The sequence below is a fragment of the Callorhinus ursinus genome, unplaced genomic scaffold (genome assembly GCF_003265705.2).
Source record: "Callorhinus ursinus isolate GAN/ISIS: 27379988/994484 unplaced genomic scaffold, GSC_fseal_2.0 scaffold71, whole genome shotgun sequence".
Classification (NCBI taxonomy): Eukaryota; Metazoa; Chordata; class Mammalia; order Carnivora; family Otariidae; genus Callorhinus; species Callorhinus ursinus.
In genome coordinates this window covers 5,243,318-5,263,790 of record NW_027397133.1, presented here as the reverse complement: position 1 = coordinate 5,263,790, position 20,473 = coordinate 5,243,318, and the positions used below count along the sequence as shown (strand labels likewise).

The following is a 20,473-nucleotide window of genomic DNA, read 5'->3' as shown; positions in this document are numbered from 1 at the left end:
ACTGGTTTTAAAACCAAAACTTCAGTACAAAATTGATATGCATCATGGGGTACCCAGGTGGCTCAGTTGGTTGAGCATCCAACTCGAGATTTCAGCTCAGGTCTTGATCTCAGGGTCATGAGATCCAGCCTCACATCTGGCTCCACATCCAGTGGAGATCCTCTCTCTCCCTCTGCTCTTCCCCACCTGCTAGGACACTCTATCTCTCAAAAAAAAAAAAATAGATATGCGTCATACCGTTAGGCACAGAGAATGCAAAATTACTATGATTAGCAGATATGATTACAAACCACAAGACCCAAGAGAATTAACTAAAAGAAATGAACATCAAAGAGAGGCTAGAAAGGCATCGAATGTGAAACAGATAATGGTAAATATTTATGTACCACTCTATGCCAGGTACTGCTGTAACATCCTTATAAACGTTTCTCACTTAGTCCTCATAGTAATTCATACAAGGTTGGACTGTTATTTCCATTTTATGGAAGATGACACTGAGGCCCAGAAGTGTTAAGTTACTTACCCTGGATTGTATTGTGAGGACAGAGCTGGGATTGAGTCCAAGGAGTCTGATGCTAGAGTTCATGATCTTAACTCTTACATTATATTGCCCCTTGCCCACCTATCAATATCTTTCCTCTACATGAGCCATACTAAGTTTGCAAACAAGACAGGACAGTTTATATTTATTCATAATAGAAGCAAAAAAAAGGAAGCATAAGAAGAAATCTTCAAAACCCCAATGACAGACATAAAAGACATAGAATCACCATACTACAAGCTGTGTTGTAAAGATGTCAAATATTGCAGAACGATCTACAGATTCAGTATGCAAATATGAGAAAATCATGATGGGATGCTTTGACCATGAGCTCATCTTCCCCTTTTTTCTGTATTTTTCCATTTTTAAAAAAAATTTAAGATATTCAGACATTAATGCATTAGTAATATATGATTTAAAGCTGACTTCAGCTTTTGCTTGCTCTTCTTTTCTTCTTCTTTCAAAATGAACAAGATGGTAAGTTTTACTTCCAGGAGCACCCAAATCCTGACCTAACCTGAATGTTACAGAGACTTCAGAACAGCTACTACTGAGAAACAGGAACTCATTCTAGGGAGATGCTCATCGAACCCAGAGGTTTCTCTATCAGCCAAGTTTCATATTGAGGTTCTATTGGCCAGGATTTGGGTGAGGACACAACACACACTGAGAAACAAGGAGGTCATGAATCCATTTGCTCTAAATGCTGGATGATAAAGGCAAGAGTCACTAGAGGGGGAGTATAACCTGTCCCTGGGATACTGGGGGGGTGGCAGATTCGCGGCAGTGGGGAGAAAAAAAGCCCTTTTCCTTTGCTCAAGCCTCTTCTCAAACTATAAACATTGGAGGGACCCAGGGCTTAGTTATTAGCCCCTACTCTTCTCTGTCTTTATCCACTTTCTTTGCAATCTGTAGGGGAAAGGGTTAACTCAACAGGCCTAGGGTATTCAAACCCAAGAAGGGCCTATTTCCATGACTAGCTCTTGGTTGGCTTCCAGGAACTGAGCTCTTGTAATGTTCTATCTGATAAAGGGTTTTTGCAGGCCTGAGGCCTTGAGCCATGCTGTACCAGCTTGTCCATAGTTTATACAAACAACGTGCTCTATGGTGAACACCAACTTTTCTTCTATAGGGGTCTGGAGCTTTGGTGACAGGTCAGTCTTAGACCTCCTATAAAAACCCTGAACACTCAGGTTCAGGGTGAGCTTCCCAGGTTGGCAACCCTTCACAAGTGTTGTCATACATCATTGCTGGGGAATTCTCCAGTGACTCTGAGAAAGGACACTGGAAGTTTGCGTGTAGTGTCCTCCAGACTTCACCCCATGCACCTTTCCCTTTGCTGACTTTATTCTCTCTCTTTTTGCTATAATAAACCACAACCATGAGTATAACAACTTCTTGGGTCCTGTGAATCCGTCTAGCAAATCATCGAGCCTGAGGCTGGTCTTGGAGAACCCTGACACAAGATCTCCTACAGCCTCATAACTTTAAGCCCCACCAACAACTCCCAGATGTTTCTCTCTCCCACCCTGTTCTATCTAGACTTTTATGAACAACTGCCTGTTTTATTCTCCAGCTAATCTATTTTTGACATGCCTAAAGCAAATTCTTGATTTTCCTTCTTTATCCCAAACGTGCCCCTCCCTCATCGTTGCCTCAGAAAGCGGTCAGCCAGTCATTCAGGTGCTCTGGCCAGAAAGGAGTCCTTGACTCCTCACTCTGTCTTCACCAGATCTGACTCTCATCACCTCCACCCCCAAATCCCTTGGGATTCTAAGCACCTTGCATCTGCTCCTCCCCCAGGTGCCTCAGTCTCTTGTGTCATTCTGTTTTTTCCTGTCATCATCTCTTAATAGCTCCTTGTCTCTCATCCTCTGCCATGATTTGAAAAGACTGGCCCCCGTATACATCCCCTGCTCATCTTTGGCTGGCTCACACCCCCCACACCCGGCTGCTGTGTCCATCCCCAGTGTTTGCCCATCCTCGTGATATAGCTATGGCATCTCCAGCTGCTGGGTCTCGAACCTTGGCCCGCTAATTCTGGGTCACTTTCTCCCTGTCTTTATTGCTTTTAAAGAAACATGAATCAAAAGCCCAAGATTTGGTGGGAGCTAGGGTCCAGAGCTTGAAAAACACATTAAAACAGAATGTCGCAAGGTCTACAAAGAGAATGGCTGGAATATAATAGGCACCCAATAAATTTCATTGAATATGTGATTGAGCGTGATTCCTCTAGGATTTCTGGAGAAAGGAAATCTGCTTCCATTAGACTCAGGGGTTCACTTGGCAGTAAATGCTGTGTTCTGGATTCACAAGCACCTGTTACACAAAGAGAAAAGATGAGTTCCATTTTCTGGGTAGGCCTTCCTGGTCTACTTGCTATATTTAGTCCAAGGGCCAGGTATTCTGGCACTGTTCTCCATCCTTGGAAATTCCAAAGATCTTTCTCCTATATCACTACACTTCAGTCACATTGGCACCTCTGTGTTCCTATAATGGCCCATATGCTTCCCTACCACAGAGGACACACTCTAAAGTGTCCCCCATAATCCTCACCTCCTGGTATTCATGCCCTTATGTCATCCCCTTCCCTTGAGGGCAAGACCTGTGACTTGCACCTAACCAATAGAATATGGCAAAATGGCAGGATGTGCATGATGGCAGGTATTGATTCTGTTATGTAAGATTGCAACTTCTGTCTTGGCTTTGAAAAAGCAAGATGCAATGGTGTGAGCTGCCTATGGAGAGGGCCACATGGCAAAGGACTGAGGGCAGCCTCCAGCTGACAGCAAATAAGAAAATGAGGCCCTTGTTATGACAGTCTGCAAGGAACTGAAGGCTGCCAAATAACCACGCGAGCTTGGAAGTGGCTCCTTCCCCAGTCAAGCCTCAGATGAGACCTGAGCCTGGGCCAACACCTTGATTACAGCCTTGCAGAAGGCCCATCTAAGCAGTGCTTGGACTCCCGACAGAAACTTTGAGACAATAACATATGCTGTGTTAAGCTACTATGTTTGTGGTAATTTGTTATGCAGCAACAGGTTATAATACGCCCACCTCAGAGCCTTTTCACTTGATGCCCCTCGACTTGGAATGCTCCACTCCATACCCTTTGCATGGTTTGCTCCTTCTCATCCCTCCAGAATATAGCACACATTCAGTTTGCTGACCCAACACTCTTCCCCATATCTTATCCCTTGTCTACTTCTATCCACAAGACTAGGAAACATAATACCTCACTCTCTCGGCCTTCTTTGCAACAAGGAATACCATGTGACAGAATTCTGGCCAAGGAGATAGAAGAGGAATTTCCCTGAGTGAGACTTCTAGGAAGAGCTTTTGCTTTATTGATAAAAGGGAACAAATGTAGCTCTCCGCCCCAGACCCTGATGAAGAGAGGGACCCAAAAGCCTGACTGTACCAGTTCATAGCTGACTGAAGAGCTGACAAGCCTAGACACAATCCATACAGTGGCCTGAGCCAGTCTGATTCTCCTCCGTAGAATTTGAACCTGGAAACTCTTAAATAGTAAGAGAGGATGGTGTTATATGTAATTTGAAGTTATAGAGTAATAGTGACCAGGAAGCTTGCATAGGAATTCAATCTGGACTGAGAACAATGGAGCAAATTCGTTGCTCAGCAATTACGAGCAACTGCATAAGAGAGAAAAGCTTCCTGATAACATTCCAGTCCTTGGACACCCACACATAATTTCTGAAATGGAGTTATCTGAGATTCCCCACTGTTCTCTCAATTACTTTCAGAGGGTTGTCTTTTTATTAAAATCCCTGACTATGGAGGTGCCTGGCTGGCTTAGTTGGAAGAGCATGAGACTCTTGATCTCGGGGTCATGAGTCCAAGCCCCACATTGGGTGTGGAGCCTACTTTAAAAAAAAAAAAAAAGATAATGTTTAAAATCCCTGGCTATGATATATAAGACATTCACATCTTTTGAGGATGGTTCATCTGTCAGTTAGACTACTGCCAGCCACCCTCCAATATACCCTCCACAGTAACTGGTCTGCCCTCTGGAAGAACAGGGAACACATTTGTTTCTCTACTGAAAGGAAGGACTTCAGACACTAAATTATTGGAGTTCTGTGTCCCTAAACTTTCTCTTTTCCAAATCTGTCCTGGCCTCCCTCTTTTGCCTCCTAAAAGTCTGAATGGTCACTGACTCCTTCAGAGGATACTGTCTAAAGTCCATCCCTGGGCATGGAGCAGTCTGGCTAGTCCTGAACGTGGAAGTTATCACTTGTGTTCTCTGAAAAAACTTCACTAATCCTTAGAACCAGGAAGCCATTACCTGAGTTATCTCAACTTCCAGTAGGAAGCTCTGCTTCCCATTTGCCTGAATGAGCTAATAGTTTTCTTCCTTTTGGGTGATAAAACTGATGATTTTTTTTTTTAATTTGGCTACGAAGAAAGTCAAAGACAAATGAGAAATATAGGGACAGATACTATTGTTGGTCCAGCAGATTAACTTTCTTATCCATGCCTTGACTTGCTGCTATTATTAAAAGTATTTTCCTAATTGTGGTTCCTATTTGTAATTTAGCACCATTATATAGTATGGTATATAAGCTTGCTGTGAATTGCCTCAAGTCCCCCATGGGAGAAATACAGAGAGGTAAATATGGAAAAAAAAAAAGATTAGAAAAGGAAACAAATCAAAAGGGATAGATAGTTATCAATGCACTGAAAGGGGTGGGAATGGAGAGAAATGAAATATGGAACAGAAACTGAAGTCAGGGAGTGGAAAGGAATAAATGGCACAGGGTCCAAAAAAATGTAAATGAAAGAAATGGAATAAATAGAAAAATCGGGGGTGTCTGGGTGGCTCAGTCAGTTAAGCGTCTGCCTTTGGCTCAGGCCATGATCCTGGGGTCCTGGGATCGAGTCCCGCATCGGGCTCCCTGCTCAGCGGGGAGTCTGCTTCTCCCTCTCCATCTGACCCTCCCCCCCCCGCTCATGCTCACTTTCTCTCTCTCTCTCAAATAAGTAACATCTTTTAAAAATAATAGTGGAAAGGAATGAAAAGGAAAAGAATGAAGTAAAATAAGCTGGTGTGGAAAGGAGAGGAATGACATGGAGCATAGGATTAGAACTGAACGGACAAGAATGTCAGGGGAAGGCATCTGAGGAGAGGAAAAGAATAGAAGGCAAGTGACAAAAACGTAATATGACAAAGGGCAACTGGGAGTTCAGGAATGGCAACTCAGGAACGAAACTGGAGCGCTGCGGAATCTAGGATGAAGAGATGGAGTTGAATGCAGCTCATGCGGTGGCGTGGAAGGGAAGGCACGGAAGGAGAGGACCAGAAAGCAGGGAGCTAGATGGGAAGGAAAGCAGCATGGGCTGCTGGAAGGGAATGTGACGGGAGAGAAGGATGGGAGCGTGGGATGGGATCCGATGGAGGGGAGCAGGGAAGGGGTGGAAGAGGGCAGAATGGATGGGCACGGGAAGCAGTGAGCAGAATTGAGCAGAAGAGGGAGGCACAGTGGAAAGGAAGTGGAGGGAGAAGAAGGAGAGAAGTGGAAGGGAAAGGAAGAGAGTGGGGAGGTACTGTATGGAGGGAGAAGAAAGGGAGTGCTCTGGAATGAAAGGAAAGCCAGGTGCCTGGCACTGTGTAAACAGAGATACCGAACGGAAAGGAGTGGGGTGGTGGGAGCCAGAATGTGTAGGACGGAGGGGATGAACCAGGGCGAGTTAAGGGAAAAAATAAAAATGAAGGAAATTCAACAGAAATGAGTGGGAAAGAATGGAATGGACATAAGGAAGAGGTGGAAAGGAATGGAACGGGATGACACAGGAGGAAAAGAAGGAATTTTATAGAAAGAAACAAAAGAAATGGAGTGTGGAGGGATGGAGTGGAATGGAAGTAAATAGCATGGCAAGCAAATGGTTGGAATAAAGTGGGGGGGAAATGGAGCAAAGCCTGGGTGGCTCAGTCAGTTGAGCACCCAACTCTTGGTTTCCGCTCAGGGGGTGATCTCGGGGTTGTGAGATTGAGCCCCACGCTGGGCTCTGCACTCAACAGTGCTGGGGGTCTCTGCTGGAGATTCTCTCCCTCTGCCCCTCCTCCTCTCAAGCTCTTGGGGATGTTCTCTCCCTCTCTCTCTCAAAAAAAAAAATGGAGTAAAGTGAAATGGATAGAGAGGAAATGGGTGGTGTAAGAGTGCCCACAGCACTGACTCCATCTTGTTCAACTCTGCGAGATGACCTTGCTTGGGGCTACGTGTTCCAGGCCCCTTGCAGGTGAGGGTATGCCCCCACCGAATAGGGGAAGGCTTGTTCTGGTCTTCCCTAAAGTTGTTCAGATAACTGGTAGAGATAACATAGTTTCTTCTGGTGCACAGGTGGTGGCAAGAGGTCTGTTAAGCGTTAGACCCTGTGACTTCACTCTAAAATCTGTGGACTAAAATCAGGACTTTATGGAGAATTGCCGCACTGCAGCAATTTGTTCTCTGGTCTCAGAGTGCCTTCTCAATTTGGGGGATACATTCCTGCCCCTCCTCCACCTTCTAACAGGTGGGGTGAAAATAAATGTGATGGAAACATGAAACGGAGTAAAAACGGGTGGACTGGAAAGGAACAGGATGAAATGAAGTAGAACAGGATAGGAGGGAATGAAAGGAATGGAACTGAAAAATAATGAAGGGAAAATTCTCTTATAGTTTATCCTACAGACTTTCCAGCAAGGAGGAAGAAGCAGGTTGGTGACAGCTCTCAACCTGTCCAAAGATTCAGAGTGGCATAAAATTACCTCATAGCTTGACTCTGTGTTTCCTTTTGGTAGAGTAGGGACCAATGGATCCAATGCAACTTTGGGCATTGGTTTTCTGGGGCCATGAGAAGAGTTCCTGGGGCTTCCTGATGGTGGATCCTTCTGCAGGTGAATGGAGAGATCAGTTAGGGGCCACGGGAACAGACTGCCTTAAAATCACAGGAAGTGTCAGCCTGCAATCTTCAGTGATCCCCGAGAGGAACAGATTTCACCAAGTCCTTACAAAGAATCAGAAGTGGATATAAGTTTAGGATCCAGGGCGCAGCCCCTGCTCTAGAACTCTGTCATTTCACCCGGCTATCTTTGCAACCTCTACCCCCAAAACTTCCTTTGCACTCCAGCACGTGCTAGCTAGAGCCATCTCGTTTGCAAGCCAATTCAGAGCCCTGGAGGTAAAAGGAACACATTAGGAGCCAGAGACCTAGAATCTGACCCAGCTGCCTCTGAAGCCTCGGGCCACTTTCTCCTCATCCCTGGCCTTGCAATGTACAATAAAGATTTATACAGGATGGTTTCTCAGACTTGTCAAACACAACATTCTCAGATTGTATTCCCACTGCAGCTTTTTAAAATCAAACCCAGCAGGGCCAACATACCTCATAAAACTGCTCGGGGGGGGGGGGGGCTGGTGACATCGCCTAGGGGAAAAGAAAGTAGTTAAGAGGTCATGGGCTTGGGATGGGGACCATTCCCAGAAATTCTCAGAAACAGTTTTGGCCTCAGAGGCAGTTACATCCCTCCTGGTTCCCAGAGGAGCTCAAGGCATTGTTGAAGGGCAAGAAAACAAGGAGAAGAGATGGAAAGCCAGGGAGGATCTTGGGATCCCCAGAGGAGGAAGGGGAGGAGATGCAAAGAGACTAAAACTAGCACTGGGCATCCTCAAGAGAACACGCCTCGCTCCCCAACCCAAGAGGTGGGACTGGAACGGCCCTGCTGGGCTGGGGAAGGACCAGGTAGTCAGGGGAGCAGGGAGGGTCCCTCTGGAGCACTGCTCACCGTTTTGACTCCAGCCTGTCCTTGAGGTTCAGGTAAGTTGGCATACATGGGCCTTGGCCAGTCTAGAGAAAGGGAGTGCCAGCCTGGGGCTGGAGTTAGGAAGAGATGTGAGGGAAGGGGCTGTTTCTCCAGGTCACGCCTATCCCCAGAAAGGTAGTGGCAGAAACCTACCTTCCTTCCTTCCACCCCAGGACTCCCCATTGCATCTCTAGTGACACTGACTAGATGTCAGTGTCTAGACTAGATGACTAAATGTCCTGGAAATCTAGTTCTGGGTTAGATACGGCTGTTTGATAAGATGGATGAGGACAGAAATCTAAGACCTAGCCCCAGTGGGCCCTCTGTAGCGTGGAGTTTATCCTTTCTCTTTCCTGGGCGTGGATTTCCCCTCTGCAAAACTGAGCTGGATCAGACAATCTCTAGGGCTTCCATTTCCGGGGGGGTGGGAATCCTTCCAGAATCCTAGCCCAGAGATGTCAAAGATGTTTTCATTTTGCCTTTAGTCAGCTCCCATCCATCCCATGTAGAGCATGCATGAAGCACTGTGCTGAGGTGGGTTATAAGGCTGACTTTGGGTTCAGCAGGGATGAGTGTTGTGATTGATTCCCTCTTCCTACAGCAATCAACTAGCAAATTTTTCTGAGGGTGAGGAAGGAGAGAATAGCAACCTATTTTTTCCCTATATTTTGCTGTGGTTGTTGGAACAGGCAGAACTCAAGAGTTCTTGGCTCCAATCTCAACCATGATCACTAGTGGCAGAGCTGGGAGCAGAGGCCCAGGCTCCCAGGAACAGCCCCTTCCCCAGCCCCCACTGCTGCCCTGGGCACCAGCTATGAAGTCACTTACTGGAACAGGACTCTGCATGGGGCCCCTCCGCAGAGGTGGGTGTTGTTCCCTCCTGGATGGGGTCCTCTGCTTTTTTCCTTGAGAACCTGAAACCCCAAATCCCTCATTCTTCTGCCTCCAGTCCTTGCCATCTTCACAGGCCCTACCCATCTCCCACATCCATTCTTGGGCAATGTCCCAACCCCCCTGAGTTCCCCAGTTGCTACAGACACAGCTCAGCACCATGGTCAGCAACACTTCGGCCAGGCAGGCCCCCTGCAGGCCACCTCCCTTACCCCATTCCCAGCTTTACCGTCTGGCGTTTCTGTTGTAGAGGAAATAGCCCAGCCCTGTGGATAGGCCAATGACAGTCAAGATCCCCAGAGCAATGCCAGTAATGACTCTTGCAGACAGGGATGATCTGGGACCTGGGCAAGGAGAAAGAATCAGGGCCCTGGTCTGACACACCCTCATGCCTGCCCCCGTCCCCATTCCCAAACTGTGGCTTTATCTCTACTGTCACGTGATGAACATGTGTTTTCCAGTCACCGGGAGGCAGCATTTTGTGGTCATTAATAGCATCATTTCTGGTGTCCAGTGGCCTATTCATGTCTCAGCTGTGCGACTTTGACCATGCTACTTAACCACTCTGTGCTTCAGTTGTCTCCTCCGTAAGACAGGGATAATAGTGTCAGTGGTTGCTGAAAAGATTCAGCATAAGAGCATTCATGTTCAAAATATGGAATGTTCAACATGCTCAAGATAGGACAATATTTAGACCCATGGAAAGTGATCAGTAAATGTTGGTGGGATGACAATACTGCTCGGGATAATGGATGAAATATGGCTTTCAGAGGAAAGGGCCTTGAAAACCAGAAACCTGGCTTTCCCCCATTTTCCTCCTCATTTTCATACCTGAGTCACCTTCGACTCTCTGGGGCCCTGGGACCACGGACAAGTGACATCCCCTTCTGAGTCTGATGTCCTCATCTGTAAAGTGAGTGAAATGCTACCCACCACACAATGATGATGTGAAGATGAAATGAGATCGTGAATGTTCATGCTGCACACACCACAGGTGATTAATAAATAGCAGCTGTAATCATTAACGTGGGCCTGTGTTTTCCCATCCAGCTTCTGCCCAGAAGCCTTCCCAAAGGGGTGAAGTCCAGCCACAGGGATGAGGAAGGCAGCCATGAGGATCAGGGGTGAGAGGAGGGGGCTCTCTGCTTTGGAGGGGCAGGAGGGGGCCTCCAGGATGTGTTGGGGGTTCTTAGTTTCATTCTTTGAGCCTTCATTTCTTTCTATGTCAAACAAGCACAGCCATTCATAACCCTATAGGCTTTGAGGGCATTAAGTGAGATCCCACATAGGAGTAAAAGCACCATGCCTGACACAGCGTCAGTACTTGATAAAAGACCATGATATGATCTGATGATGATGATGATGATAGAAGCTGCCATCCACCAAGCTCTAAGCTCCAAGAGCCTGTCATACATGATCTCATTCAAATCCTACAATGCCCCCATGACCATCAACCGTACTCACTGCTTCCTCTCTGAGCCTCTGTTTCTCCATTCACCAAATGGTCTTAACAAGACCAGAGAGTTGTTTTGAAGATTAAATAAGGTAGTTTGGGAATGTGCATAGGGTCCTCTACTCGGTGACAACTAAGAACTTGACTCCTGAGGTGGCCAGCCTGGTTTCAAACCCTAGGACGGGTCTCAGTCTCTCCTACACAACAGAGATGCCAGGAAGCCTAACTCAGAGCTGGTTGGCAGTGGGCACCCAAGAAGTGTTTGCTGATACTGTATATGGAAAGGTTTGTTTCGGGCATGCAGCATAGGCTCAATAAAGAATAATTTTATTTGTGGGGCACCTGGGTGGCTCAGTCATTAAGCGTCTGCCTTTGGCTCAGGTCATGATCCCAGGGTCCTGGGATGGAGCCCCGCATCAGGCTCCCTGCTTCGCGGGGAGCCTGCTTCTCCCTCTCCCACTTCCCCTCCTTGTGTTCCCTCTCTCACTGTGTCTTTCTCTGTCAAATAAATAAATAAATAAAATATTTTAAAAAATAATAATTTTATTTGTTTAATAAACACAATATGCCAGGCACTGCCATAAAAACCTTACAAATGTTGGTTAATTTCAGTGACCCTATGATATAAGCACAACTGTTATGTTTTTGCACCCACAAGCAATCAGAGGTCCAGAGAGGTTAAGCAACATGCCCAAGATCACACAGCCAATAAGCATTAGAGCTGGGATACAAAACTCTGGCTGATAGCGACACCGTGCTGCCCTCTAAATAACTCAAGATAGAAATACAGGGACTCGCGGCCAGTCACACCAAGCTGTTAGTGATATAATTCCTATAATTAGGGGCACCTGGGTGGCTCAGTCAGTTAAGCATCTGCCTTCAGCTCCGGTAATGATCTCAGGGTTCTGGGATCGAGCCCCATGTCTGGCTCCCTGCTCAGCGGGAAGTCTACTTCTCCCTCTCCTTTTGCCCTTCCCCCTGCTTGCTCGTGCTCTCTCTCTCTCTTTCTCTCTCTCTCAAACAAATAGAATCTTTAAAATATATATAATTCCTATAATTAATATAATTCCTACCGGTTCACTCCTCCGCTCATTGACTATCTCCCTGACGCACTGTGCTTCTAAACAACTCTGGAAGGTAAGGCATGACAACCCCCATTTCCAGGTTAAAAAAAAAAAAAAGCTGAGGCTCAGAGCAGCCTGGAGGGTTTTCCAGGGCACACAGCTAGGAAGGAGAGGTTCTGGCTCCCAAGCATTACAGGCTGGGATTCGGCAGCTCCAGACTGGGACTCTGCCCCACGCAGTACACTTGTCACACTAGAAGACTAGATAGTGAGGCTGGCATCAGGGAAAGCCGTTTGGACCCCAGGGGAAGGGACACTGAGGCACTCACCTACCACTCTGACCAGGACGGAGGCAGAGCGGGCCAGGTGGGTCAGCGGGTTGGAGGCCGTGCAGTTGTAGATGCCCTGGTGTTCCCAGGTCAGGGCCCCGATGATTAAGTGCTTGCCTATATACACAGTGGTGGAGTGTTCAAGGGTCCGGTGAAACTTGGCGCCCGGCTGGGACTCCGCCTGACACTGCAGGGTCAGGCTGGAGTTGAGCTCCACCCTGATGGTGCTGACCACCCCAGACGCTGCCCCTCTGGTGATGTCCACTCGATCGGGGCCATCTGTGTGCAAAGCCAAACATCAAGCACCCACCCTCCACTGGTGAGTTTTCCTGTTCTGCCCGCCCTGCGTCCACATTGGAAGCTTTACCCCTTCCCCCCCCCCCCGCCGCCCCTTCTCGATTCTAACTAACAGAATTCTAGGTTATAGCCTGGAGAACAAAGGCTCTTCTAACCCGCCATTGAAAGGAATCTCGGCAAGATGTTCCCTTTTCCTCCTTAGCTGCCAAGCAGGCAGACTGTAGTTCACAGCATGGAGGGGAGAAACCCAAAGCAAAACAACATCAAAATAAAAAACAAACCCCCTGCCCTTGCAAAAGCGAGCTCTCAACTGGGAGCCTCATAACGCATCCAGGCTTCCCAAATTGTTGCTGTGTCCTGTGACCATAGCCCCACACTTCCAAAACCTTTACCGTTCTGATGGACTTCCTTACTGAAGAGCAAATGGCCCTGTTGCGATATTTAAATTTACATCCATGTATTCTCCAAAGCAGAGACACTTTCAGAGTTCCCTCCTAAAGCCAGAAGGAGGTCATTGGCACTTGGCCCTCCTCCCGCAAACATGAAGGAAACAAACGAAATGGCTGTTGAGTTTTCCATGCTAACCAAGGGTTGAGTCTCTGTCTTATTTAAATTAACGTGAACTACTGGAAAGAAGGACGCGAAGAGTTTCTAGTTGGGACACTCCGGGAAAGGAGGAAAGTCCTGGCCTCACCCCCTTCTAGGTATCCTTTGATATTCATCCAAACCCCGTGGCCGCCAGGACCCCTCAGGGTCTTCCCATACCAGTGTCAAATCTTCCACACAGCAGCCAGAGGGGCTCCCGAAGTACAAACTTGACACTATCCTTCCCGTGCTCAGAGCCCTCCATGGCTCCCCAGTACCCGTAGGACAAAGGCCATGGCTGAAGAGCTCATTCACAACCTTGCCCTTGCAGACCCCTCCAGCCTCACCTCTCACCTCTCCACACTTCCCACTCTCGATTCAGAAATAAGATCCCACTCGGAAGTTCCCTCTTTCTCATGTTTCCTCTTACTTCAGAGCCTTCACATATTCTCTTCCTTCTCTGGAATGCTCTTCCCTGAGTCTGCTCTACCTAGCTAACTTACTCTGGATCTCATGGAAGACACCGCCTCTCAGGATGAGCCTTACATCCCCCAGACTGGTGGGGGGCTTCCTTTGGGTTCCCCAAATCCTGTCGTCCCATGGCAGCACTCTTGATGCTGTTTTTTTTTTTTTTTCTTGGCCTGACTGCTGACCTCCCCATCCCAAGTAGGCTGGGAGCTCCAAAAGTCACAACTGTTACTTACCAAGCACCCCACATTTGCTCAGCAGAGAGGGAGAGCAAAAGAGCAGTTTTTGGTTCCATGACTGAAGTGGGAACGGAAGAAGAGAGCAGCAGTGCACGTAACCCCCACCCCCATACGCCCCATTATTTAACACGTATACACGTGGACCCTACTTTCTCTCCCTGCAGGTGCCTCTTCTCCACTTCAGCTCGCGGCCGTTAAACCATGTGAGTAGCTCAGGCAAAAAACCTTGGAGTCAGTCCCTTTCTCTTTCACTTGTGTCAATGGCAGCAAATCCTGAGTTCTAGATTCCAAATGAATCCATGGTCCCATGGTCCGACCACTTCTCATTCCCCAGACGGACGACTGTGGGCCATCCCGAGAAGGTGGCTTGCAGATTTCCGATGGCAGGCGTTTCAATTACCAAGTGCCCAGCCCCTGAAATCCACTGCCTGCTCTCCCACGGGCTGCACCCGACCTGTACCTGAGCATGTTGGGGAAACTGAGGCAGGCCCCTTCCTGGGAGATACGGGGCTCCCCGACAGCCTTGCTGATGTTCTTCAGACCGCACGGTGGTTTCCACACTTCCATCCAACCTTCTCTCCCTCCCCTCCCCTGCTTGCTCAGGGTGGGACAGGCATCTCGGTCAGTGGCTCCCCCAGCCTTCCAAGGCTCCCTCCCTACGTTTCTGCACAGGAGCATTCCTCCTACTAAAGCCCTTGCACGTGTCACCCCTTTAATCCTACCTTGGGGTCTGCCTCTCCAAGGACCCGAACAAACCCAACACTGTCTCAACCTCCTCCCTCTCCCCTGCTTCCACCCCATAGACAAGGGCCCAGGATGCCCTGTGAGAACCTGAGTCTGACGCTCCTCTCCCTCCCCCCAGAGCCTTCTGTTGCTCCCAGTGCCCTCGCCGTGGCTCACGGGGCCCTGCAGGATCTGCCCCCACCCTTTTACCTGCAGACCTCTCCTATTCTGTCCCCCCCCTAATTCACCTGTCTGGTCACCTTGGCCTCCTTGGGTTCCCGCTCACCACCCACCTCACACGCTGCTCCCTCCCCCTGGCTCTCTCTTTCCTTAGCAGCCTGCAGTGTTCCTCCTCAGGGAGGCCTCCCCTGACTGCCCAGCGTGACTAAGACTGCAACACCTTCCGCTCCCAGCCTTCCCTGCCCCTCCTGCTGCCCTCGTGTTTCTCCTCAGCCCTGCCCGACACACCATGCCTCTCCCTTGCTTAGCTGTTTAAGGTGCGTCTCTCCACTAGAACATTAAGCCCCACAAGGGCAGGTGCTTTGCCTTGTCCCGTGCCCAGACATGCCTGGCACAGAGCAGGATTCAATAATTGTGGCACGAATGGCTGGAAGGAACCACCGAAAGGGAAGGAGGAAGGGAGAGGAGGACCAAGTCCAGCTTGGGTGACTCACAGCTGATGGTGAGCGTGAGGGGCTCACTTCGTGCCTGGCTGCCCCAGTGCCAGACTTCACACTCGTAGGGGCCTGTGTCGTCTCGCTGGAGGCCGTGGATGACCAGGCTCCTGTTGTCGGCCGACAGCACCAGGTGCTTGCTAGGCAGGAGGGCCCGGCCCCTCAGGAACCACAGGACTCCAGCCCCCTTGTGGGAGGTCTGGCAGGTCAGGGCCACGGAGCTGGCACTTTCCACGAGATTTAGGCTTGGGGACACAATGTGAGGCTTGGTCAGCATTTCTGGAAACACACACAGGGACACGGGGTGCGGTTCAGGGACCCTTCCCCAGTCTCCTGCCCAAGCAGGCGCCATCGGGCTTTCCAGGGACACGTGTGTATGTGTTGTGGATGGTGTGTGTGTGTTCTTTGCCTATGACTGCATCATATGGGAGGTACGAGTGTGTGCTGTGTGACAATTATGCGAGTGTGTGTATGATGAGGGTGTGGCATATGGACATGTTGTGTGTGTTTTAAGTTTGTGTCTGTTTTATGTGTGTGTTATGCATATGTGTTGTATGGTGTTCTAGATGCTTTGTGTATGACTGTGTCGTGTGGTTGTATGTATATCCTGAGGATGTGTAATGTGTGTCAGTTATATGTACATGTGCTGAGGGTATTGAACGTACAGTATGTGGGTATTTTCTGTGTCGTATGTGAGGATGTTGAGTGACTGTAATGTGTGTATGTTTATATTGTGTATATATGTTTCATATGAGAGTGTGTTGTGCGTTTGCGGTATTGTTTGCTGTATATGTGTTGGGGGTTTGTGTGAACAGTCTGAGCATGGGATGTAGGTCAACGCTGTGTTAGGTACTGTGTGTTAAACATTTCTGTTGTGTGCATTTTGTATGTGCTTTGTGTGTATGTTGTACGTTGGTAGGGCTGTGCGTGTTTACTGTATGTGAATTACATGTGTCTTGTGTGTGCTGTGCATGTGTGTGAGTGTGCTGTGCATATGTGGTGGTTATTTGTGTGCTGAGATGTGTGAATATTGTGTTAGGGTTTGTATGTATAGAGAATCAACCCCCCCCACCACCAACTTTCAGAGAATCAAAGAATGGACAACCCACAGCCAGCCAACAAGGTCTTGTGGAAGATGGGCCAAGCCAGGAGCCAGGTCCTTCCCTGTGGTCAGAGCCCCGTTCTGCCACCAGCCACGTAGGAAATCCCCACTCTTCTGTGTCCTCCTCAACCTCTGGGATATTGGTGTAGCTCTGATTCCCAGAGGAACAAAGGAGAGGAGCAGGAAAAAGAGCCTCACCAAGGACTCGGACTTCAAGAGCACCCAGGCGGAGCAGCTGGGTGGCACGGTTGGACACCAAGCACCTGTACGTGCCTTCGTGTTCCGTGGACACAGCCTGGATGGTGAGTGTTCTCGTGGTGAAAGACAGAGTGAAGTTATTGTTGAGAAGCCAGGAACAGGCAGGAGGTGGGTGAGACTGTTTCCGCAGAGAAGGTCACATGGGAGCCTTCTATCACCTCAACCACCTCCCCGCTGGATACACCAGAATCCAACTTGATTTCAAACGGGTCAGGACCGTCTGGGAGGACAAGAACAGTCACAGCAGGATGATCACATCAGCAAAGGCTCTCTTAGGGAGACCTCCGGAGTCAGTAAATATTAATATTTCTCTTCTCCGCATCCAAGGTCTGGATCAATTACAAAGGAGATACAGGAGTCTAATGGAAATTAAATGTCAGCCTTGTCCCTGGGGAAAGCGGGATTGGAAGACACATCTGAAGTATGCCAGAAAATGCTCTTTCCTTGCCCCTACCCAGGCAAGATTTTGTAGCAAACATCTGAACTAAGGAACTTAGTTTTAGATATCTTAACCTGGATATTCCCAGGAGAGTCCAAGTAGAGACATCAAAGGGTTACTTATACGTCGAGAGGCCAAGGGTAGACAAGTCCATAACAGGATGGTATCTGAAGCTGTGAGACTGAATGAAATCATCAAGAAAGGGGGTGTCAGTGAGGGGCTGGGGAGAATGGAAAGGGACTCACAGTTTACAGTCAGGAAGGTGGGATCACTGCTCTGGACCTGGTAGAAACCCTGAGCTTTGCATTTGTAAGTCGCAGAGTCCTCCCGCTGCACAGTGAGGATGGTGAGTTTCTTGCCATCTGTAGACAGCAGCATGCGCTCATGGAACACCAGGGGGAGATCGTTGGAGAACCAGTGGATGGTAACGTTGGCATCCTTGGTGTCACAGTAGAGGGTCACCTGTTCCCTCTGCTCTATGGCAGTGTCCTGGCTGATTGAAATGGTGGGCCTGCCCGGCAGTGCTGCACAGGGAGAAAGAGAGAGAAGGAGACAGAGGCAGAGACACAGACAGACCACCAAGCCAAACGTAGCCACAGAGGGACCCAGAGAGACTGGACTGGAATTGCCAGAAGACAAATGAGCTCAGTGCCTGGACTCAAATGCTAGATCTACTGCTCATTTTAAGTGTGATCACGGGCAACTTACTTCCCCTCTCTGAGCCTCACTAAAGGGGATTGTACAAATAAAGCAGAAGGATCTGGTATATGACAATGGGTCAATTAATTTCAGCTGTAAGGAGAATCACGTTTGTAACAGGGATGCCAGCCAGATCCCACTGCCCACTTCTTAGCCAACCTTTCCCACCCACAACCATGCCAGCCACAGTCCACCCTTCTACTCCTGCCCCCAGTACAACTGATCTGTCCAGTTGTCGCCCGACCCTGGCTGGGCCAATCTGATTTGTCCTGTTGGGACTTTGGGCATGGAATCCCGATGGGTGCTTTAGGTATGAAGGCAGGGATCAGAATGTGCCCACATCTCTGAATCTGCCATGAGTCTGGGGTGCCCAGGGGGTCCCAGACCTAGATGGAACAACATCCTGCTCACCTTCGGTGGTGGTAAGTGGGTTGGCATCAAGGGTGAACTGGACTGCAGCTGGTGGGCTCCACATGGTCAAAAGCAAGGCTGGTGGGGAAGAGAGAAGAGGCATTCAGAGAGGGGGCAGTGTTTTGGGGATGTCCAGTTATGGTCTTCATAAAGAGAGAGAAGTCTAGGTCATGGACATGGCACTTCACCCCTAGAGGCTTGACTCCTGGCCACTACTCACTGGCCATGTGACTTGTGGCATGTTTTTAATCTTCTTGAGCCTCAATTTGTCCAGCTGTAGAATGGACATAATATCACCTGCATTCCAGGGTTGTTGCGTTGAGGTGATGAATACTGGCAAGTTGTAAAGGGGCCCCCTGAGGGTCACTGTGCTCTCTCCATTGATGCTCACCCTGCAGGAGATACATGATCAGTCTCCTCACTCCACACAGAGGGAAAGAGATGCTCAGAGAGGCGGAGTCCCTTTCCAAGACCATTATACTAAGTGGCAGAAGCCAAACTCGAACCTGGCCGGCCAGCACCTAAACAGTGTGTTCTTAACACTGCATAATTCCTCCTGTCAGCCCAGGGATGGGTACAGAGCTTATCCCTGATAAACGGGAACTTTGTTATCTCTGGTGGGGGAAATTAATCTCTGGTACTTCTGCAGACTTGCCCTCGGGCGGAGATTTCCCTCCCGTCTGGGGGAAAAAGGAACAAGATAGCAAGAGTTGTGGGTGTTCCATTTGGCCAATCTACATTCAGGCTTGAAGAGACCGTGGACCCCCCACCCCCTGCCCCCGTGCTCATGTGCAGCTGACCTTGACATCCCCCCAAGCCTCGCCTCAGCGCAATTCACAGAGGCCGGCAGCCATGTTTCTCTCCAGCCCTCACTGGACCCCAGTCTGGCCCGAGCCCCGCCCCATTCCCTGCTCAGTCCGTGGTTAAGGGCATGGGCTCTTAGGATAGTTGGAAAAAAATACTGACTCTAATGCTTCTCTCTCTTTGTGAGCCTCAGTTTCTTCAACAGCAAAATGGGGAGAACAGAACTTAGTTCATGGGGTTGTTGTGAGGCTCGCTGAGATATCAGATGTGATGTGCTTAAAACAGTTGATAGTAAGTGCTAGTCACTATTATTATGATGATTATTTCTATGTTTGTATTTTCTGCCTGTAATATTGCTAGAGGTTAAGTCCACAGGCTCAAAGCCTGACTGCCTATATGTGAATACCAGCTTTGTCTTTTTTTTTTTTTTTTGGCAAGTCATGTCCCCTGAGTCTCAGTTTCTCCCCATCTGTAAAATGGAGTAATAATAGTTCCCACCTCACATAACTATCGTAAGGATAACAGAAATACTGAGTGAAAGCATCAACGTTGCATCTCATCACACCCATTTGAGATACACCTCCCTCTGCAGACAGCCGTTACCTGGCCCCTTCCCTCCCGCCTCCTCCCCACAGGGTCCTGCCTTCTGTGCACAGGGGGAAGCAAACTCACAGCCCCTCGGGGGACCCCGGAACCCCCGCAAGCCTGCCAGGGTCAGCCAGGGGGGAAGAGCTGGTCTCAGGACGACACAGCAAAGCAGGGCTGCATTTTGTACACCACGCATTGCAAAATCATTTCTTTGCCTCCAAAATGCTTTTTCTTATCAAAATAGTCTCGTTTCTTCCTTTTGCCTCCAAGACTCTAAGCATCAGTGTCACATCCATCCCCTGTCCTGACTGAGGTGTGACCTGGCCACGCGGGGCTGGCACATCCTCCGTCTGCCCATCTTCTCCTGTCTGCTATGTTCCAGCTCTTTCCATACCTTTCTCTGGATCTCTCTCTCTCCACGACTCCCCCGAATTCTCTCTCTCTGTGTGACTGTACATTTTTCTTTCTGTCTCTGTCTGTCCTCTGTCTTCCTCTCTCCTATCTGTCCCTCCCTGTTCTTCCCTCTGCTATAGTTTCTCCTGTCATTTTCATGCTCTGCCTGTGTCCCCCTATTTCTCTCTAGGTCTCTGATTCTGTGGTTCTCTTTCTGTATATATGTCATTATCTCTGGTCTCTCTTTACCTTTGTCAATCTCTTTTGTATTTATCTATATTTCTGTGTGTGTGTGTATCTCTATTTCTCTTTGTGTCTCTGTCTCTCTTTTGTGCGCGCGCGCGCACACACACACACACACACACACACACACACACACACACCATCCCCAGCCCCCTCTGAAGGGAGCAGTGCACTCACCTGCAAGCAGGATTCCCGCCCAGTGGTGGCCCCATAAGTCAGCGAGCCCCATGGGTCCTGGCACCTGACCAGTGTGCCCCGGCTTGCACACACGAACGCTGTCTTTGCTCCAGCCGCACCCCGCCAGCTCCTTCTTCCTCCCCTCTGCCCTGCTGCAACCTCACTGTGATGAGAGTGGCTCCCAGGACAGACAGGGGTGGTGGCAGTGGGGAGGAACTTTGGACCCACCCCCCCACTCTACCCCAGGGCTCTCTTTCCTTCCTCTGTCCAGCACAGAGTATGAGCGCCCCAGGAA

At 49.0% G+C, this 20,473-nt stretch overlaps 1 protein-coding gene across 1 annotated transcript; it reads right to left on the bottom strand.

Annotated features, from left to right (window-relative positions):
- Positions 1-664: 664 nt before the first annotated feature.
- CEACAM20 (CEA cell adhesion molecule 20) lies at positions 665-20,311 on the bottom strand. The gene is given in 13 exon segments (XM_073886512.1): positions 665-2,860; positions 7,308-7,430; positions 7,925-7,953; positions 8,318-8,413; positions 9,171-9,256; positions 9,463-9,577; positions 12,079-12,357; positions 15,065-15,343; positions 16,365-16,543; positions 16,545-16,644; positions 17,109-17,387; positions 17,974-18,051; positions 20,179-20,311. Coding segments are annotated over 13 exon segments (1,743 nt in total). The 5' UTR covers positions 20,231-20,311; the 3' UTR covers positions 665-2,812.
- Positions 20,312-20,473: the final 162 nt, after the last annotated feature.